Source organism: Cricetulus griseus, chromosome 7 (assembly GCF_003668045.3).
Source record: "Cricetulus griseus strain 17A/GY chromosome 7, alternate assembly CriGri-PICRH-1.0, whole genome shotgun sequence".
NCBI lineage: Eukaryota > Metazoa > Chordata > Mammalia > Rodentia > Cricetidae > Cricetulus > Cricetulus griseus.
Window position 1 is genome coordinate 133710189 of NC_048600.1, and position 21689 is coordinate 133731877.

Sequence of the window (21689 nt, forward strand, 5' to 3'; positions counted from 1 at the left end):
TGGTGGAATCCACTCAGACAATACCCTGGTCAGCCCAAGGTTCCATGGGAAAGAAGTCTGCACGCAGGTGCAGAGGACCCCTTTAAAAGATAGGCCCCTGCCCTCTCTCTCTCTCTCTCCCCCTGTTCCTGCTCTCTGTCCCCTCTCTCTGTTTCCCCGCTGTCTCTCTATGGCGACCGGCCATGGCGGTCAGCCATTACCCTGTTCCTCTTCTTAGTCTACCCATTCTGCCGGGCCTTATAATAAACTTATAGTCAAAATGTCTGTCTCAACAATATTTCTCTTTTCTTCTTTTTAAACAAAAGAATAACAATATGTCTTAAGTAAACTGGGTGAGCTATTTCAATATAGACCTCTATCCCCAATATTGAAAGGCTTAGGAGAATCGCTCCACAAAGCCAGCTTGGGATATACAGTGAGTTCAAGGCCAGTGTGGACAATCTGGTGAGATCCTATCTCAAAATAAATAAAAAGAGAACGGGAGGTGAAGATCAATGGTGGAGTGCTTGACTAGAATGCACAGTCAGTTGATAAATCAAAAATGATATTCTTTCTGCTTTATCTCCTTTTAAAATCCAGCTTTGGCACATCAGTGGTGGCACACCCCTTTAATCCCAGCACATAACTCTAGAGGCAGAGGCACCAGAACCCAGAATTCTAGTCCAGCCAGAAATACACACACACACACAAATGAGGGCTAGAGAGTAAGTGGTTAAGACCATTTGTTGCTTTTACAGAGGACCTGGGGTTTGGTTTTCAGCACTTATATGAAAACTCTCAAAACTCTTATGACATCCCCAGGTACCAGGGACATATGTGGCCTGGCCTAGATACATACATGTAAGCAAAACATCATACACATAAGACAAATTAAATCTTAAAAATTAAAAACAGCCTGGCGTTGGTGGCACACGTCTTTAATCCCAGCACTCGGGAGGCAGAGGCAGGTGGATCTCTGTGAGTTCGAGACCAGCCTGGTCTACAAGAGCTAATTCCAGGACAGCCTCCAAAGCCACAGAGAAACCCTGTCTAAACAAACAAACAAAAAAAACCAAAACAAAAACAAAAAAATTAAAAACAATGAACTAAAATAAAATCTACCTGTGAGACAGGCTCTCACTTCGTAAACCAAGGTGAATTGAAATTCACTATCCTCCTAATGCAACCTCTTTGTTTTTGTTTGTGATAGGATTAATGTAGTCCTGCCTGTCCTAGTGTTGTGGGTTATCTATCCACCACAGATGATGCTTAGACATAGGTTTAAACCAATTGAAAGTCTTATTAGGTGACTACACTGGGCATTCAGGATCCCACTGTAGCCCCAAGCCTTTCTCAGGGTGAGAGTTTAAGTATAAAAAAACATATTCTGGGTTACATATTCAGTTAACACGAACAGTTAGCCAGCAACAGAATTACAGGAGCCAAAAAGCAAGGTTAGTAAGGTTAGTTAAATTTTAACTAAGAAAAGGCTTTTTTGGTTTCTAGAGAAAGGTTTCTCTGTGTAACTCTGGCTGTTCTGGAACTCCCTCTGCCTCTGCCTTCCGACTGTTGGGATTAAAGATGTGAGCCACCACGCCGGGCAGGATTCTGGTACTTTCTTAATTGTAAGTGACAGATGGTGTACTACCACGCCAAACTTCAAGGTCAGCCGACTCCAGTCTTCCCTGCAGACGCGTCCAAGCTCACAAAGCAAGGCACGCTTGTGCGCATGTGCACTGCGGCCGCACCAGCCTACGTGAGGCTGTGCAGGACGGTCATGGCGGTGGCGGAGGGCGGCGCCTACCCCGCCCTGGAGGAGCTGCCGCGGAGCTCGGCTTACGACACTGACTTCCTTGAGCTGGCCCGGCCGCGGCCTCTGCGCGAGGCGCTGCCGTCGCTGCGGTCCGGCCTCCTGCGCTCGGCCAGCGCACTCTTCGTGCCTCACACACCTAGCGTCGCCCCTGTCACCAACAGGCCGTAAGCAACCAGGCAGAAACCGACAGACAGCAGAGTGTGCCCCGGCCCGTCAACTTCCAGCCCAAGGACAAGCTCCTCCCCCACTTTCTGATTGGCTCCCGGAAGGGACCTGCCACTTCCTGGCACTCTCGTTGGCCTAGGCGGAGGAGGCGGGGTAGGTATGCTATACTAGCCTCGCACTCTTCTCATTGGCCCACGGGTGTGGCTCATCCTGTTTCGGCTCTCTCATTGGTCTACCACAGTCCTGGAGGCGGGGCCTCCGCGGATGAAGACAACAAAGGGTCGCGGGTCGCTAGCCCCGCAGGCGGCGGTGTTCCAGTCTTCCTCCTTCCACGCCGCGGAGAGGCTCGTGGGCCTCCCGCCAGTCCCGCTCCGATGAAGTGTGAGCACTGCACACGAAAGGTGGGTGCGGCGTCCGGTGGGACGGGGGAGAAAGCCAGGACTGCGAATTGTGCGGAGGGCCGCGCTCGGCCGTGTGCACCTTCCTTTCTGCCTGTCAGTCTCTGACAGGCGTCACCTGTCTGGCGGCGGACGGGAGGCCGGCTGGCTGCGGGCCGCTGCTGGCGGGTGCACCGCCGCACTCGCGGTGGAAGTAAACGACTAATGAAGTGGTCAGGAATGTTTGAGCGGCTCTTACAAGAAGACAAGGACAACAAACTTGTATACTTACAGCATCAGTGAGAACAGGTGGAGAAGGAACTAAGGGCAGGCCCTGCTGCCCGCTCCACTAGGTGACTGAAGTGACAGACAACCTTCACACTTGCTTCCAACATGGTGACAGCCACGTGATGCATGCGAAGGAATTTTTTTTTCTTTTTTTCTTTTGGTGGTGGGAGCGGAACTGTATCATATCCACATACCCCATAAACTGTTCTTTTTTACTTACTACTTATGGTAAACATCCGTCCGGGGAATCACCTGTATTCTTGCAGAATAGCCACATGTTACTGTTCTTGAATCCATTAGAGCTATGTCACTTCTGTTCTTAATTATCAAAAACAATGCAGATGGAGGTGTGTGTGTGTGTGTGTGTGTGTGTGTTTACGTGTATCCGTCCTTAAGTATGGATGATTTTAATTCTGTGGAAAGGGTTTCTAGAGGTAAGATTAACTGCTCAGGCTATGTTTTGTGTTTTGGTAATGGAGAGAATCCCACTAAATTATTCTAGGCTGAGCTTGGTGCTATACACCTGGGATCCCAGTGTTTGAGAGATTGAGGCAGGAGATCATGAACTCAAAGTTAGTGCAATTTATCAACAACCTGTCTCATGTTTTAAACCTGGTATGGTAGTACACATCTTAATTCTAGCACACAGGAGGCAGAAGCAGAAGGATCTCTAAGTTTGAGGTCAGCCTGTTCTACATAGTGAGTTCCAGGGCTATAGGGACCTAATCTTAGGAAAAAAAAAGCTAGAATAAAATAAAGAAGAAAAGAAAAAGAATTTTCCCTTCTAACATTTCCTTGTCCTCCCCCCCCTTTTTTTTTTTAAAGGAATGTAGTAAAAAATCAAAAACCGATGACCAGGAGAATGTGTCCATCGACACATCAAGTCCAGCCCAGGAGAAGGAAGAGGCAAGTAAACCTTTCAGATTGTGTCAGCCTGATGTGAGCAGGGCTGTTGCTCCTGCTGTGTTTATATTTCAGATTGTGTCAGCCTGATGTGAGCAGGGCTGTTGCTCCTGCTGTGTTTTCTCCTGTTAGTTCAGATCACTTGAGCTTCACTAAAAAAACCAAAATAGGTTTTTTTTTTTTTTTTTTTTAATAACTGGAGAATTAATAACATGGGAGAAGTGGGTGGCAGGATTTTCCTCTTTGATTTCGTAGTTGTGATGTATTATCTAATCTGGTGGGCATAGTGTGGCTCTCTGATGTGTTGTCTAATCTGGTGCGCATAGTTGTGGCTATCTGTGTGTCATTACTGTGCTCTGGAGACTAAGCGTTTGGGAAATAGCAATGCATCAGGAGCAGTGGCCCCTGGAGTCCTGGGTCAGTTTGGGCCAGTGCTGTAGACACCAGGACTGTTCCCTAATGTCTATACTCTGTTGCATGACTTTGGAAAGATCTAATCCCATTGGCATGCTAGTACATGCCTGAGAAGTAGAGGCAGAGTGTCATGAGTTTGAGGCCTATCTAGACTACATAGCAAAATTCTGTCTCCAAAAAAACAATAAATAAAAAATCCTATAACCCTTTGAGACCCTATTTCTTTCTTTTTTCAAAAATTATTTTATTATGTATACAGTGTGCTGCCTGCATGTTTGCCTGCACACTAGAAGAGGTGAGGCCCTATTTCTTATCAGTGTTGTAGGGGAGTCATGTTTCTTCCCTCCCAGGGATCTGGTAAGGATGAGATAAGTTTGAACACAGTCTAACCAGCACCTTGGCAGTTTAGTGTGGGTTTTTTCTTTTGTTTTGTTTTTGTTTTTTTAGTTTTTTGAAACAGGGTTTCTCTGTGGCTTTGGAGCCTGTCCTGGAACTCACTTTGTAGACCAGGCTGGTCTTGAACTCACAGAGATCCACCTGCCTCTGCCTCCTGAGTGCTGGGATTAAAGGCATGCGCTACCATGCCCAGCTTACTTTATTTTTACTAATACGATTTGAACCTAGAGCCTTGAACTTGCTAGGAGGTGTGTCAGTCACACCTCTAGCACCTAAGTAAGCACCTTGTAGGCTCTTAGAGGTTCTGGAAGCATAAGGCACATAAGATGCCAACCTCTGTGAAGTCATTAGGGAGGGACAAGCAAGTTGACACTGTACTAATGGGCATTGAAAATAAATCTCAGGATGCCAGCTCTGTTAGGGCCAATAGGTGAGCTCATTTGGAATATTTCCTGTGGAAGAACTCAAGAACAAAGCCAGTGTGGCTGAATGTGAGCCCCTGGGCAGGACAGGCAAGGCAAAAGCTGTGCTGTGGATCCTATTTTGAGAGAGTGCTGTCAGGGTCTTTGAGCAGTGGAAATGTGACTTGTGCTTTAGTAGATTTCTCTGGGGACTAAAAAAGGCCAGGTAGGGCATGGGGGAGGGGGATACAAAATGGGTGGTTAAAGGGACAAAGGTCCTAGAGTCCCAGCCTCCAGGTGTTCAGATCCCTTTATTGAGGTAGGCATAAATGAGCACCAGTAGTTCAGAGTTGGGAGCTGATGTCTGTGTTGCACACAGGTGGAAACCTCAAGCTAGTCATAACTGTATGAAAAGTTTGTTCAACAGTGTGGAACTGGAAGAGCTGGGCAGGGAAACCTGAGACTTGTTCACAAGCACTGGAGAGGAAGGGTGGAAGGAGGAGAAGGAGATGGCTATCAGGCCAGTTTGCAGCAGCCAGAAATATCATCTTTTTCCACAAGATAACACCGGGGCTGGTTCACCCTTGACTGTCATCTGCACGATCCTAAGAGCTATCAAGGGCCTTGTGCCTCCTCTGCCGTGAGCTGTTCAGAACAGACACTATTGCCTAGTAGCACCTCTTGTCACTTCAGGCCTGACTTTGTCTCCATGTTAAGTGCAGATTCTTTTCTTTATTGTGCTTATACAATTACCCTCCCCAAAGAAACAATGCTGTCAAAACTACAAACAATAGCAGCAACAACAACAACAAAAAACTGGAAAAACAAAACACAAACAACAACAACAAAAAAAACAGGTGGATCTCTGAGATTGAGGCCAGCTTGGTCTACACATTGAGTTCTAGGACAGCTGGGGCTACACAGAGAAATCCTGTCTCAAAAAACCGGGTTGGGGGGGAACCAAAAGGAAAAGAAACAATGTTAACACCATTTTCTTTCATAGAAGGGAGAATTCCATAAGTTGGCAGATGCTAAGATATTTCTGAGTGACTGCCTGGCATGTGACAGCTGTGTGACTGTAGAAGAAGGAGTTCAGCTTTCCCAGCAGAGTGCCAAGGACTTCTTTCATGTCTTGAATCTTAATAAGGTATGGTGTCAGCTGAAACTGATGGGAAAGGTTGTAATTCCAACTACTGGGAAACTGAGGCAGGAGAATAGCAAGTTCAAAGTCTGCCAGGCCATGGAAATGCTTTTAAGTTTACTTCTCTCTCTCTCTCTCTAAAGATTTTATTTATTTTGTATACAATGTTCTTCTTGCATGTCTGACTGCAGGCCGGAAGTGGGCACCAGATCTCATTATAGATGGTTGTGAGCCACCATGTGGTTGCTGGGAATTGAACTCAGGACCTCTGGAAGAGCAGTCGGTGCTCTTAACCTCTGAGCCATCTCTCCAGCCCCTTAGGTTTACTTCTAAATTGGATTTTGTTAGGACTTTATTGTAAGTATCCCTGTCATCCTTCATTTCACCTGCAGAGAATGAGTCCCACTGGAAGCCTAGGCATAGAGATGCGCTGTTGACCCTTCTGTCTCCCGCCTCCTGAGTGATAAGATTACTTCAGCCACTCACCACCACACCAAGATCATATGCATCTTTTTTGTTTGTTTGCTTATTTGTTTTTCAAGACAGGGTTTTTCTTCTTTGTGTAGTCCTGCCTGTACTGGAACTTGACCTATAGCTTACATCTTTTTCTTTTCTTTTTAAAATGTGTTTAAAAACTTTTATGTTGGGGCTGGAGAGATGGCTCAGAGGTTAAGAACACCGGCTGTTCTTCCAGAGGACCTGAGTTCAATTCCCAGCAACCACATGGTGGCTCACAACCATCTATGATGAGATCTGGTGCCCTCTGCTGGCCTGCAGGCAGAACACTATATACATAATAAATAAATAAATCTTAAAAAAAAAAAAAAGATTAGTAAAGGAATGTAAGAGTAGAAAAAGTTTGTTTAAAAAAAAAACTTTTATGTTTTGCTGGGCTATGGTGGTGTATGCCTTTGAAGGCAGAGGCAGGTGAATCTCTGAGTTCGAGGCCAGCCTGTTCTACAGAGTGAGTTCTAGGACAGCCAGAGCTACACAGAGAAGCCCTGACTCAAAAAACAAAGCAAACGAACAAACAAAAATTTCATTTACTATGAATTTTCCATTAAGGTGCCTTACGTTGCTCCTGATGTAATCAATACACATGTGACTTTATTGTTTTTCCTTCTAGAAATGTGACACCTCAAAGCATAGAGTGCTGGTTGTGTCTGTATGTCCTCAGTCTCTGCCTTATTTTGCTGCTAAATTCAACCTCAGTGTCACTGATGCATCTAGAAGACTCTGTGGCTTCCTCAAAAGTCTTGGTGAGTCAGTCACTTTTTAAAAATATTTATTCATGTATTTATTTTTAGTTTTTGAGACAAGTGTTTTCCCTGTAGCCCTGCCTGTCCTGGAACTCACTTTGTAGACCAGGCTGGCCTCAAACTCACAGAGATCTGTCTGCCTCTGCCTTTCAAGTACTGGGATTAAAGGTGTGCGCCACCACAGCCCGACATTTACTTTTTTATTATACTGTGGGTGTGTCTACTTTCAGTTCATGAAGGGCCCTTTTTATTTTCCAAGTTCAATTCTCAAGGGCACAGGATAGAAAATCTTCGGAGAAACTCCTGGAATGTCAAAGGACCCCATTCCTTGTGTCTTGAGTCCAGCTTTCTACCAGTGTAGGTGGGTGTCACATACCCTGTGCCGTGTGCAGATAGAGTTTTTGTTACAATGAGGTGATGGGTCTGTAGTAAGAAGTGAACCCCTGCTGACAGTGTAGACAGTGATTGCTAGGAGGATCCTGTACTTGCCTCCAGCTCACAGAATGAGTATTTGATAATTACTTCTGCAATGACTAATGTCCATTTTCCTAAGAACCTTTTTCTAACTAGTAAGCTGTAGCATTTATCTATATCTCTAGCCCCAGGCATGTGTTCTCTATATGGGCAATGAAAGGTGGTAATTTGCTCCATTAGGGCACATACCTTTAATCCCAGCACTTGGGAGACAGAAGCAGGCAGATCTCTGTGAGTTCAAGGCCAGCTTGGTCTACATGGTAAGTACTAGGCCATCCACAGATATACAGTGAGACCCTATCTGGGGGCAAAAAAAAAGGCTAGGCATGTCAGCCATCTCCTGTAACTCCAGCATTGGAAGAGCTGAGACAGGTAGATTTCAGGAGTTCCTCGACTAGCCAGCTAGCCAGAATAGTAAACTTCTATTCTATGAGAAAACTATCTCAAAAAGTAAGGTGTAGGGCCAGCAAAATGGTTCAGCAAGTAAAGAGTTTCTCCAATACAGGAGAGTGCTGTTGTAAATTCATTGCCCCTCAACACCATCCACAAAAGTGAGAGTCAGGAAGACTTGGTAGCATGCCTATAAGTAACACTCATGAAGTAGAGGCAGGAGAATCATCCATGAGTTCCAGGCTGGCCAAGACTATATAGCAAGACTTTGTTTCAAACAAGTGCCCAGTGTGAACCAGGCCACTTTTGTAAGCAAAGTTTCAAGACTAACTGTGGTGGTGGTGGTGGTGCCATTAAATCTGTGATCCGTGTTTGTGTCTGAAACAGGAGAAGGCAAAGTTGAGGAAGAATTAGGGTGTTCAAAAGCTGGGTATGGTTGTGACTACCCCTAATATTAGCATTCAGAAGCCTGAGGTAGGAAGATTTCCAACTTTATGGCCAACCTGGGCTATGTAAAGAGAACTTGTCAAAAATAACAACTATAAAAAGCCGAGTGTTATTGTCCATGATTTTAATCATAGCACTTGGGAATCCGACAGATCATCACAAGTTCAAGGCTAGTCTGGTCTTCATAACTCAATAAGCTGTGGACCAGGTAGGGCTGCAGAGCAAGACCTTGTCTTTAATATGAAATTAAAGACAGAGAGTACTTAGATGTTAACTGTGATCTGGATCCATACTTGGTCTGAGAGAAATAGCCATGTCCCTCTTTCCTGCAGGGGTGCACTATGTATTTGACACCACAATCGCCGCGGATTTCAGCATCCTGGAGAGTCAGAAGGAGTTTGTACGCCGATATCACCGGCACAGTGAGGAGCAGCGCGAACTGCCCATGTTGACCTCTGCCTGTCCTGGTGAGCACAAGTCTGCTAGTGCCATTTCACCAGAGCTGTAGAAATAGATGTGGCCCTGGCTTTGGCTGCAAGTGGGCAGGCCCATCCCACTCAGACTTGTAGAGCAGGACACCTTATGAATAGGGACAGTGTAGAGGAGGTATCTTGGCTTGGCCTGGGGTGACAGTCTCAGTCACAAGGCAGGAGGAAGCAGAGGGAGCTGACCTCATGTGTTCTTTCTCTCCATCTTTCTGTTTCTCTTTCTCTCTCCAGGTTGGGTCAGATATGCTGAGCGGGTACTGGGCCGCCCAGTTATTCCCCATCTCTGCACTGCCAAGTCCCCCCAGCAGATCATGGGCTCCTTGGTGAAGGATTACTTTGCTAGACAGCAGGTAAGCAAGCCAGCCTCTCCAGAGAACAGCAGGAGAGGGTAGACTCAAGGTAATTAAGGCTTGAAGGGAAACACTGTACACTCCATGGACAGGGTGGCCCTGGACCTCACCTATGGAGACACTGCCTGAATGCTTCTCTTCCGGGTGCCTCAGGAAGCTAAGCCTCAAACTCTCTCCTAGCTTTTTGCTCCAGGCCACCAATGCCCCCTCTTAGGTTGCCTTTTTGTTTTGTTTTGTTTTGGTTTTTTGAGACGGGGACTCTCAACATAATCCTAGGTGTTCTGGGGCTCCATATGTAGATTAGGTTGACCTCAGACTGAGATCCTCTGCCTCTGCCCCCCGAGTGCTGGGATTAAAGGTGTGCTACCACACCTGACCCTCTCTTTTTATTTTTAATTTTACTTTTTATTTTATGTGTATGGGTGTTTGCCTGTATGTATGTCTGTGCACCACTCACATGTCTGGTGCCTACAGAGGCCAGAAGATGCCATCAACTCCACTGGAATTGGAGTTACATCCAGTTGTGAGCTGCTACATGGTTGCTGGGAATTGAACCAGGTTCTCTGGAAGAGCAGCTAGTCTTGTTAACCACTAAACCATCTTTCCAGTCCCTGGTCCCATGATCTTAACACATGATTGGTAAGGCCTAGTCTAGAGTTCCTTCATGTCCCTTGCCTCAGCCCATCCCCTCTTGGGTTCCAAGGCTTTGGGCAGCCTGACAGATCACACCCTGCCTTTCTTCCTTCATGTGAAACAACTGTTTGAGCACCACAGTAACTAGAAAAGACAGCAAGGGTAAGGATCTTCTAATGGCCACATTCATCTGATAATCTCATTTTAGCCACTGGAAATATTTGTTTGCTTATAAAATCACCACAGTTGGCAAGTTACCCATCCCACTGCCATATGTGTATTGAGTTGAAGGAACAGCAAATTGGCCATGGAGTGGTCTACATTCCCCTTGCCCTCTTTTATTTTTGAAGATTTATTTATTATGTATACAGTGTTCTGCCTGCAAGTATGCCTGCAGGCCAGAAGAGGGCACCAGATCTCATTCTAGACAGGTGTGAACCACCATGTGGTTGCTGGGAATTGAATTTAGGACCTCTGAAGAGCTTCCAGTGCCCTTAACCTCTGAGCCATCTCTCCAGCCTCCCCCTCTCCCCCCCTCCCCCCAACTTTTCTTAAATTATCCCAACTACCTTTTTTCTCTGGGCTTTTTTCTTACTTTCACTCTACTCCTGTGGCTGGTGGGCTGGCCAGCTGGCCCCTGTTGTCCTCTTTTCCTTGTTTTTCTCTTGCTCCAACCCCCTCTTCCCAGATGACTCCTCCTATTTATTCTCTCTGCCTGCCAGTCCCACCTGTCCTTTCTCCTGCCTAACTATTGGCTGTTCAGCTCTTTATTAGGCCATCAGGTGTTTTAGACAAGCAAAGTAACACAGCTTCACAGAGTTAAACAAATACAACATAAAAGAATGCAACACATCCTTGCATTATTAAAACAAATGTTCCACAACATAAACAAATGTAACACATCTTAAAATAATATTCCACGGGCTGGAGAGATGGCTCAGCCGTTAAGAGCACCGACTGTTCTTCCAGAGGTCCTGAGTTCAATTCCCAGCAACCACATGGTGGCTCTCAACCACCTTGAATGAGATCTGGTGCCCTCTGCCAGCTTGTAGGCAGAAGACTGTATAGACTGTATACATAATAATAAAAAAAAATATTCCGCAACACTCCCACACACTCTAGTTGCCATCATTGCTTCCCTGAAGCTCTAAGCTGAGTGCTGTCCTCCACAGAATCTGTCTCCAGAGAAAATCTTCCATGTTGTCGTGGCCCCTTGCTATGATAAGAAGCTAGAAGCTCTTCGAGAGGGACTTTCCACTACTTTGAATGGTGCCAGGGGCACTGACTGTGTGCTGACATCAGGTGAGAAGCAGATAGCTGTTCTTGAACTCAGAAAGTGATCCTGACATCTGACAGGCCAGCCTGGCCAAGCTGCCTGATGGTAGTGATAGCCAAGGGTTCTTGGGGTTCAGTGGCCTAAAGCAAAGAGGAAGTTTCTGCATCCTGCCTCCTCTCAGTCTTCTTCCAGGAGTTAGGTCTCTGGGAGAACAATATTGGCAACATGGCTCTTAGGTAATGTGTACTTACATCACAACCCATCAACATCCTTTCCTATAGAGGGCAAAGAGGGCTTGTGTACACAGGTAAAGCACTGGAGAAGCCAGGAAGGTTGAACATGCATGCATCCTTCAAAGGAAAGAGATGTTTAACCTGTCCTCCTCCTGGTATTCTGGGAGTGGCTATAGTTTACAACCTGGTGATCGCTTACTGACTATTGAGCCAGGCTTTGCCCATATCCCCCAGAATTTAGGTTTTACTTATCCCAAACCCTTTTCTCATAATCTAGCATTGTTTCTAGGCATAATACCATCCTTATGAGTGATGTTTTTTTGTGCTTAACAGCAGCCTAAGTGAATTCTATGTTATTTTAGGATCAGACCAAACCCTGACTTCATGGGCATTATGTTTACTTCATTCTCCCTAGACCCTTATCTTGAGCATTGCTTCTAAATCAACAAGAAACCATCTTAGGGACGAAGCCAAATGTATTTTGTAAATAGTTTCAATATAAACATGTTGTAAGCTTTGTTGTTACCACAGGGCCAAATTAATTGTTATCAGAAAACTTTTTTTCCCCGAAATTGTGCTGTGCTTAAATATGGCTATAATAAATGAACTGCTGGTCAGACTCATAGTCTTGGCCCAGCACCAATAGCTACAATTGGGCTGAATTGAGTTTCATTGTTGTCTCTTTGTGGATGTTTCTGTGCCTGCTGTAAAGTCTGCAGAGACCCTCATACTTTCCCACATGTTAGAAACCAGTATACTATAGGACAAAAGAATGTTTTACACTGAATAAAGTGGAAAATTCATAGACACTCTAGTGATGTTGCATTTAGTGGCCCTGTTGGTAGAATTTTCAGATGCTATGCTTCCCAGTAGTGGTTCTCAACTTATGGGTTGCAACCTCCACAGGGCTCACATATCAGATATCCTGAATACCAGATATTTATATTATGATTAATAACAATAGAAAAATTATAGTTATGAAGTGACGAGGAAAATAAGTTTACAGTGGGGGTCACCGCAACATGAGGAACTTTATTAAAAGGAGTTGAAATATTAGGAAGGTTGAGAACCACTGCCTTAAAGACTATGGCAAATTTGGTTGGGGATGAAGATTATACACTGGTGTCCTAGGAACTTTTAGAGGAGAAAACTCCAAGAGCACTGTGGGAGTTTGTTAGGATCAGGCTTGTCTACTTGAATCAGACTCTGGAAACTGCTCCTTGAAGGTGTTTAGATCAGGGTCAAGAGACTGGGTTGACTTTCAGGATGACCTTGAAGATCAGGAGCTGTCTTCCTCCTTGTCCTGGGATTCTAGCTTTTACCAAGGTGGAGCAGTGTGGCAGGGAGGGCAAAGTGTTCAGTAGTGCTGTTCTATACTTCTGAGATACTGAGGGGGCCCAGTATCTCTCTACTTACATCAATGAAATAAAACCTTCAGGGGACCATCTTAGAACCACATTGCAAACTCAGCCTGTGCTGTGTGTTGATGATGTCCCACGGTACCTAGTGTCTTACTTGCTGTCTAGGGGACTCTACCAGGTGTTCTTGGGAACTCTTATGTGGAAGGTAGTATACAAAGTGCTTCTGGTTATGAGCAGCTTTCCATGCACAGTGTTCAGTGTCATGACAGTGCAGTGTGGAGCATACACAGGCTTCCACTTTGAGGCAGCATGAAGCAATTACAAAATTACCTCAGTTCAGGCCCCAAAAGAGGATTCTGTTTTTATACCTTTTTAGTGTTTTTCTGATGTTAGCATTCCTTTTTCCTGATATGTAAAATGGATTCTACAGAAAGGAGGGATCCTAGGTTTCTAGTGCAGAATTTCTCCAGGAGACGCAAAGCCTGGCCCAGAGCTGTCATCCTTCCTGTGACTCATGCCTCTTATTTTTCTTCAGGTGAAATTGCTCAGATAATGGAACAAAGTGACCTCTCTGTGAAAGACACTGCTGTGGATACTTTGTAAGTGGCATCTTTGTAAGTTGGGAAGGGCCTCTGGTGAGCTTTGCAGGCCCCAGGGCTGCCCTAATCAGATAATGTGAGAAATGAGGCAGGTTCCTGCAGCCTTACCAAGCTGGCCTTTGAAATGGATTCAGGCAGGATCCTGGAATGGGACTATGCTCTAGCACTGCCAGGGGATCTGGGGGCTTACTGTGTCCTTCAAGAAGGAAGGCAAGTGTAGAAGCTGTGTGGAGCAGAGCTATGCATCTAACACCATAGCTCCCTCTGGTCTCTTTGCACCAAGAACATAGCTGCTGGGTTTCTGTTTCCTGTGGCGATCCTGATGCCCAGTTAGGACTTTGGCTTTTATTGCACCCTTGGGTCCCATATAAAGTATATTGCAAAGACCAAGTGCACGACTGATGGCCTGCGTGCTACACTTATGCCCTTTTTATGTGAGGCGATATGGGAGTTTGTAGAATTACAGCAGCTGGAGCACCTGCTGCTAGAGCCTACCTGACCTGGACAAGTGGCAAAGGGTGCTCATTCTGGCCTGGACACGGTCAGGTGTTCATTCACCACACCACTAACCTGCCCTGAATGCATATGTGACTGCACAAAGAAGCAAGGGAGTGAACCCAGTGACGTAACGCCACTTGCAGTCTTGGGCCAGATGTGAAATGACATTTCATGTTGTTGATTCGCCCTCCCTAAGAACATGCTTCTGGGGGCTGGAGACACGACTCAGTGGGTTAAGAGCATTTACTCTCCGCTCTTTCAGAGGATACAGGGTTAGTTCTCAGCACCCACGTGGTGGCTCCCCAAAGTTTAAATACCTGCAAAGGACTAACATTTATGTGACTCCCTGGATCCTGTTCCTATAAAAACTGTGTTAGTACTTTGTCTTTGTTAGGGTTTCTATTGCTGTAATGAAACACCATGACCAAAAAGCAAGTTGGGGAGGAAAGGTTTATTTGGCTTACATGTTCACCACTCAAGGAAGTTAGGACAGGAACTCAAACAAGGCAGGATCCTGGAGGCAGGAGCTGATGCAAATGCCATGGAGGGTGCTGCTTACTGGCTGGCTTCCCATGGCTTGTTTGGCCTGCTTCCTTCTAGAACCCAGGACCACCAGCCCAGGGATGGCACTGCCCACAGTGTGCTGGGCCCTTCCCCATTGATCACTAATTGAGAAAATGTCCTACAGCTGGATCTCATGCAGGCATTTCCTCAACGAGGCTCCTTCCTCTCTGATGACTCTAGCTTTTGTGTGTCAAGCTGACACAGAAACCCAGCCAGTACATACTTGCTGCCTCTTTCTCAGCACTGATGATGGTTTTGTCCTGTTTGTTTGAGGTTTGGAGATGTGAAGGAGGAGGTGGCAGTGTGGCGCCATGACGGGGTGAGCTCAGATGGGCATCTGGCCCATGTCTTCAGACATGCAGCCAAAGAGTTGTTTGGAGAGCACATAGAGGAGATCAACTACCGTGCACTAAGGTTTGAGCCAGCATATCTACAACCGGTATACCCAGGATGGTGCTGACAGATCAGCCAGAGCCAGGGTGTGATGTGTGTTGCCTATATGCAGTATGTGTGGTGTGCCTGATGTATGTGGTATACATGGCTGCTCTACCCGCGGCTGCTCTATGGGAAAGCCAGCACTGGTTACAATAGAAGGGCCGTTGTGTGTCTTCCCATTGACATTATCTTGGTGACATTCAAAACTTAAATGGAAAAATGGGCAGATGTGGTAAACCTATCACTGGAGAGACTGAGGAAAAATTCTGAGTTCAAGGTCAGCCTGGGCTACGTAGTAAGACTGTACCTCAAACAGAGAGAAGTGGGCTTTAGGTCGTTGACCATTAAAATCCATTTTATTGATTTATAGAAACAAAGACTTCCATGAGGTTACCCTTGAGAAGAATGGGGAGGTCTTACTGCGCTTTGCTGCAGCCTATGGCTTCCGAAATATCCAGAACATGATCCTGAAGCTCAAGAAGGGCAAATTCCCATATCACTTTGTGGAGGTCCTCGCATGTCCCAGAGGTAAGGGGTGCAGAAGATCCACTAATAACCTGTCCACCAGTAACCATCAGGGCAGGTTCCTCTCTCATGCCATGGCCATCCTCAGCCATGAAAGTTCCCTTTCTTTAACTGTAGTGTGAGAAGTAGACAGTTGTCTCCTTAGACTTCCCCTTGTAAGTGCCAGATGATGGGAACCAGCTCCTAAAGTCGATAACATGGAGTTGGTACACAGGGATTACTAGTGGAACCTGACCTTGTGCAAAGTGGCAGCAGGAAAGGACAGATGTTACTAGTTCTCTAAGCATCCCCGGCTGCAAAGGGAAATTAACCGCCCAGGTGTAAAGATTCAGGCAGGTGAGGCAAGTTCTCATGTAGGGTGGAAAGACAGTGGGAGCAGACCAGAACTAGGAGAGGATGTAGTGCCTAGACACACACACTCTCTCTCTTTGCTTTTTTAAAGTAAATTTATTTTTTACATTCCAATCCCAGTTGTCCCTCCCCCCCTCTTCTTGTCCCCCCCCCACACCCCTCCCATCTGCTCCTCGGAGAGGTTAAGTCCTCCTGTAGGAAGTCTAATATTAAGTCTGTCCCATCATCTCCTTGAGGCAGGACCAAGGCTCCTCTCCACCCCCACACACCTCTGTGTCTAGGCTGAGCAAGGTATCTCTCGATACAGAATGCCTAGCCTCTCTTAATGATAGAGAAGGTGTAGGTATTGGAGAATGAGGGGAACATCTGATCTGCAGTGGTCTGTTGATGCGTCTGGGTGTGAAGAAGATTTCTCAAGACCAGGAATGTCTGGGTCAAGGTACACCAAGTAGGAACACTAGAGCTCTCAGAAAGGCCCAGAGGGAGCCAGGCAAGGTGTATGGTCAGAAATGAAGACAGGATCCATAAAGAGTAAGACAGGAAAGGCCTATATTTCTAGTCCGTGTCCTTGAGGGATCTTCTAGAGGAGGGAAGCTGCTAGTGGCCAGCGGTTAAGAGGGGATAAAAGCAGGGGGCATCTACTTTCCCTGGGGCTCAGCCCTGTGCTACTGTGAGTAGAGATAAGATGGCTGGTGGGTGGAGCCTCTAGGAGGGTCCACCTTGCTTTCTGGAGGAAACTGCATAGGTCTGGAAAGAAGAGGAAGTGGGTATAAGGCCACTGAAAAAGTGGACATCAAAAGTCCAGCTTTCAAGTGGCTTGGATCTGCGGAGAGTGAAGTTTACCCAGGTAGGAATTTGTTCCTGCTTCTCCACCCGGCCCCTCCCTGTGCTGGAGTCTGAACCCAAGGCATTGTATATGGTAGGCATATGTTTTTCCACTGAGCTATATGTTCCCAGCCTGTCTCCTGGTTCCTTTAAATGAAAGTCTTGATGCTAGAAGTGGATATCAGGAACTTGAGCATTCTAGACACACACTCTACCACCAAGCTATTCCCACCCCCATGTACTTAAAGCATTTGGGGTGTGTGTGATCTGCAGGTTTAAGAGTGGGTAGTACTGACAGAAGGAGACATATACTTACTTAGACTATATGGCTGGGATGTGTGTGCTCATGGAGAGCTCACAGCTCACTCAGCCCTAATTAAGCCTTGTTGGTCCTGCACATTGACAATACTGGGCAAGCAGTGGTGCTCATAGCTTTTCAGCCATTCTATGCTCTTTGGGTAATTTTGAGAAGAAACCAGGAATCCAGATAGCAGAAAGCTGCCGACTTCTAAAGGCTTTTAGGTAAAACCAATTTATGGTAAGGCTAAAGAACCCTAGGGCTCTCTTCCTGGGCAGGCTCCAAGATAACTTTGGAGAATACTGTGAGCTCTAGAAACAAGCTCAAGTCACATGGTACTGCCTATTTCATGCTTCTTGCTCCCTTGATGTAAAGCTCCCTTGTAACTGGCTATCCCTCAGGGAAGAAGAGGTCCATCTGTGTGTGTCTTTCAGGATGCTTAAATGGCAGAGGCCAAGCACAGACAGAGGACGGCCACACAGATCGTGCGCTCCTGCAGCAGATGGAAGGGATCTACTCTGGCATCCCTGTGCGGCCCCCAGAGAGCAGTGCACATGTGGAAGAGTTGTACCAGCAGTGGCTGGAGGGTACTGAATCCCCCAAAGTCCAGGAGGTGCTGCACACCACATACCAGAGCTTGGAGCCCTGCACAGACAGCTTGGACATGAAGTGGTAACAAAGCCCAGGAGGGGGACAGCTCTGAGTGGAGAGTGGGACTGTCTCAAGAACAACGGGCCACTCCAGTTTGGGCAGTTTCACGTGGTGCTATCTTTTGTAGTGTGTGAAGGAGTGGAATGTTTTCACAGGGGAGAAGCATTTTTCCTCTATGAGTATCCTTTTAGCCCAAGATAGATAGATCCCAAAGAGTGAGGCCAGGGACATACTCCTGTCTATCAGGATTTTTTTTTAATTTATTTTATTTTGTTTTTGTGTTCTGAGACAAGGTTTCTGTATATGACAGTCCTGACTGTCCTGGAGTTCACTCTGTAGACCAGGCTGGCCTTGAACTCACAGAGATCTGCCTTCCTCTGCCTCCCTAGTGCTGGGATCAAAGGCGTGCACCACCACTACCCCCTTCATTTTTTTTTTTTTTTATCCAAAATGTGTTCATTTTTGTTTGTTTGGGGGTTTTATTTTGTTGTTGTTGTTTTTCCAGACAGGGTTTCCCTGTGTAATCCTGGCTGTTCTGGACCTTGCCCTGTAGACCAGACTGGTCTCGAACTCACAGAGATCTGCCTGCCTCTGCCTCCCGAGTGCTGAGGCTAAAGGTGTGTGCCAACACAGTCCAGCTCAAAATGTGTTTTTAAAGACTCAAGCCTCTGGAGTTATGATACATGAGCCTCAGGTTATTGCTGCAGAAATGGAGACATCAGGAAGGGCCAGTCTGCTGTAAGGTGGATAACTATGACTTCCACACAGGCCTAGTCTTCCTGCCTAGTTTGACTCTTTAACTTGTACAATTTTTTAAAATAATTTTGAATTCTCGGGCCAGCAAGATGGCCCAATCTTAGTTTGATCTGTGAAACCCACTCACTTGGTGGAAGGAGAGGCCAACTTCCATAAATTATCCTCTGACTTCCACACAGCCACCATGGTATGCATGTGTGCCACCAAGGCCACCCCCAAAAAAATAATTTTAAAGAAAATTAGAGTAATTTTAAGTTGTAGTGACAGTGAGCCATGTTCCTCATAGTCGCCAAAGGTCAGTAGCTATTAACAACTCTTGGCGAGCTGGGCCATTGGTGGGTGAATCAGTTTTCTACTTGACCTGTGCATTCTGCTTTGAGTTGGAGTCACCTTATAAATCAGGGTAAAGGCTGATGAGAGAAGCAGATATCAACGGAGTGGAACGCTTGAGCTTAGCATACATGAGGATCTGATTTGACCCAATGTATTTTTAAAATAAGTAAAGTAGATAATTATGAGGGTGGCCCACTTAGGCTTTGGGCTTCCAAGGGAGGTCCAGCTCATCAGTTACTCCAGTGGGGCAGGAAGACGGAGCTGAGGCTCCACGGACACTGGATGGGTGAAATAGCTATCTAATGTTCAGCCTCCTCTAAACTCTTCCCCAGAGCCTTTTGGCATAAACAGGACTGTCTTCTTATACAAAGGGGCCTGGCTTGCCCCCTCAGCTCCACAAAGCCCACTGTCCTGTGGCATCATCGCTTTAGTCTTCACTACTGCTGGTGTGAGCATGCCTTAGAAAGGGGAAACAGTGTATCCACACAAAGAGATAGTTGCCCTGTGATGAAATCTATACAATCATGTGACACATACTGGAGTTCATCCAGAAGATAATGTCTGGAGAGGCCTGGAGGTGTTTGTTTGTTTGTTTTTTAAAAGCACTTGGATTTTTACTATGTATGTGATTACCTTGACTCCACAGTGTTGTCAGCTTTGGTTTATATTTTGTTACTCCTGTGAGCCTGCCTAGGAACATAACTGGGTTCTCAGCCTGTGGGTCTTGACTCTTCCACAGGGGTTGCATATCAGATATCTTATGTATCAGATATGTACATTACAATTCATATATTATAGTTATGAAGTAGCAATGGAAACAATTTTATGGTTGGTGTCAGGACATTATGAAGAACTGTATTAAAGGGTTGCAGCATTAGGAAAGTTGAGAACCACTGTTGTAAATTATAACTTTTTGCTTTCAGTCTATATGCTTTGGTATCTATCCCCCAAAGTAACTGATTATGGAATAAACAATGCAACAGGATCTGAGTGGAGAGTTTAAGGACCAAGATGCTGTTCTGCCTATCCTGGACTACATCCTGCAATATGCCTCCCTTACCATGCCCCAGCCCGAGTGATTCCTTGTTTCTGAGTCTCTTCCTGATAGGTCAGGAGGATGCTCAGCACCGAGGGCCAATGTGGGAAGGGATTGACTTCCTGGAAACTTCATGGCACTATCTATGGCAGCAACTGAGGTCAGGTGCTAAGATACCAGATGTTTTGCTGATGCTAGGTTGTGGCCCTTTGAGCCTTTCAGGACTGCATGTGCCTTTCTGTTCCTCCGTCACAGTGGAAGCATGAGCAGGGTGGTGGTGGCGCATGCCTGTAACCCGAGCACTCAGAAGGCAAAGGCAGGTGAATCTCTTAAGTTCAAGGCCAGCCTGGTCCAAAGAGAGAGTTCCAGGATAGCCAGGGCTACACAGAGAAACCCTGTCTTGAAAAAAACCCAAAACAAAAAAACAGTTTAAGTACAAGATGAGCAAGGCCTTGGCAGACAATACCTGGTCAAAGCAGCATGACAAATGTAGTCAGAGTAGACAATGTCTCCTGATGAGTGACTTGTTCCAGCATGAGAAGACAACACAATCCCAGATTCCTATCTACCTGGTATTCTGGTTTACAGTGCCTATGATCTAGCTCGGCAGAGGGCCAATTTCTTAGTTTGTTTCCAGCCTGACCTGGGCTGTATTGGTTTACACCACTGTGGATAACTATGCTTACACATGATGAAATTCTGTCACAAAGACAAATTTGGTTTCCCTTACAGGTAATTTAGAAATGGTTGGGTCAAGGCACCCCATAGTTCAGGAGCAGAGTGTATGCCTATCATACCTGGGCACTGTGTTCACTCCAGAACCACAAGAGCAGAAAGTGGGGGAAAGATTCACTGCATTCCTGCCAGTGATGTGCACTCGTATTGCTGTTAGATTTGACTCAGCATGTGCCCTACTCACCATCGGCTGACATCTGGGCTTGCCAGATACACTACAAGTGAGCCGACTACAGAAGCTGGAGTTGCAGCTAGGAGCTAGCCTGCAGGTGCTGGCTTGGGTGGAGCACTCATCTGAGGGGCACAGCTGGCTGGAAGGGTGATGCAGGAATGTGGCTTTTTTCCCACTTGGCATGCTACATGTGGGTTCCCTTCTGCATCTACAGATGGGAAATTGCCTGAAGAATTTACTTTGGCTTACCATGTGAAAGGGCGCAGTCCATTACAGCAGAGAAGGTGCCTCACGCCTCACCTTTCACACTATTCCCTGTGGATGTCGATCCTCATAAATACTGGGTTGAAATGGATGTGAGCTGAATGCAGTTTTTAAAAGATTTATTACGACTTTTATGTGTATGTGCGTGTCTATGAGTGAAAGTCAGGTGTGTATGGATAGCCACAGAGGCCAGAAGAGGGCATTGGATGCCTGGAGCTGGGAATTGAACTTGGGTCCTCTGGAAGAGCAGCAAGAGCTAACTGCTGAACCATCTTTCCAGATTCCCTATAGGCAGTTTTGCTTAAAGTGTGTGTCTGTGTCTGTCCATCCGTCTGTCTGTCTAGTGCTGGGAATGGAAATCAGATGTGTCATGTGCTAGGCAAAAACTATTACTGAGCTATATCTCTAACACACACACCACACACCACACCAAAAAACAAACAAAAAACCCTTTCTCTTACTCTCTTTTTATTTTGTCTCACTGAGTCGCCCAAGCTAGCTTTGAGCTCACTCTGTAGCCTGGGCTGGCCTTGCAGTTTCCATTTTGATCCTCCTGCCTCTACTTCCTAAGTGCTAGGATTATAGCTACCTATTACCATGCCCTATTTATGCAGTGGAGGGCTTGAATCCAGAATTTGGGGGTATACTAAGCAGGTCCTCTGATAACTGCGCTATGTCCCCAGCTCTGCTTCTCCTTTTCACTTTCCTGTCCTCCCCTCTTTCTTCCTTTCTCCTCGATTCTTTTTACCCTCCCCCACCCCGCCCCAACAGCCTGGTGCCCAGGCTGGCCTTGAACTCTGGCTCAAGGGATCCTACTCAGCCAACCAAGTAGACGTGACTACAGGCTCACATCACTGCT

At 46.2% G+C, this 21689-nt stretch overlaps 1 protein-coding gene across 1 annotated transcript; it reads left to right on the top strand.

The window, feature by feature from the left end:
* The first annotated feature begins 2197 nt into the window (after positions 1-2197).
* Positions 2198-17901, top strand: Narf (nuclear prelamin A recognition factor). The gene is made up of 11 exons (XM_027425316.2): positions 2198-2358; positions 3448-3528; positions 5740-5883; positions 7004-7136; positions 8780-8914; positions 9167-9285; positions 11091-11220; positions 13324-13387; positions 14723-14863; positions 15255-15412; positions 17318-17901. The coding sequence occupies exons 1-11, from the start codon at positions 2332-2334 to the stop codon at positions 17557-17559; spliced, it is 1374 nt and encodes a 457-aa protein (XP_027281117.1). The 5' UTR covers positions 2198-2331; the 3' UTR covers positions 17560-17901.
* Positions 17902-21689: the final 3788 nt, after the last annotated feature.

What these genes read in the sequence shown, in the direction of transcription:
- Narf (XM_027425316.2), top strand. Translation starts at nt 2,332, where the DNA reads ATGAAGTGTGAGCACTGCACACGAAAG. An exon ending in TGGCTTCCTCAAAAGTCTTG is followed by an intron (nt 7,137 to 8,779) that starts GTGAGTCAGTCA and finishes TCTTTCCTGCAG; the next exon opens with GGGTGCACTATGTATTTGAC. An exon ending in ATCAACTACCGTGCACTAAG is followed by an intron (nt 14,864 to 15,254) that starts GTTTGAGCCAGC and finishes ATTGATTTATAG; the next exon opens with AAACAAAGACTTCCATGAGG.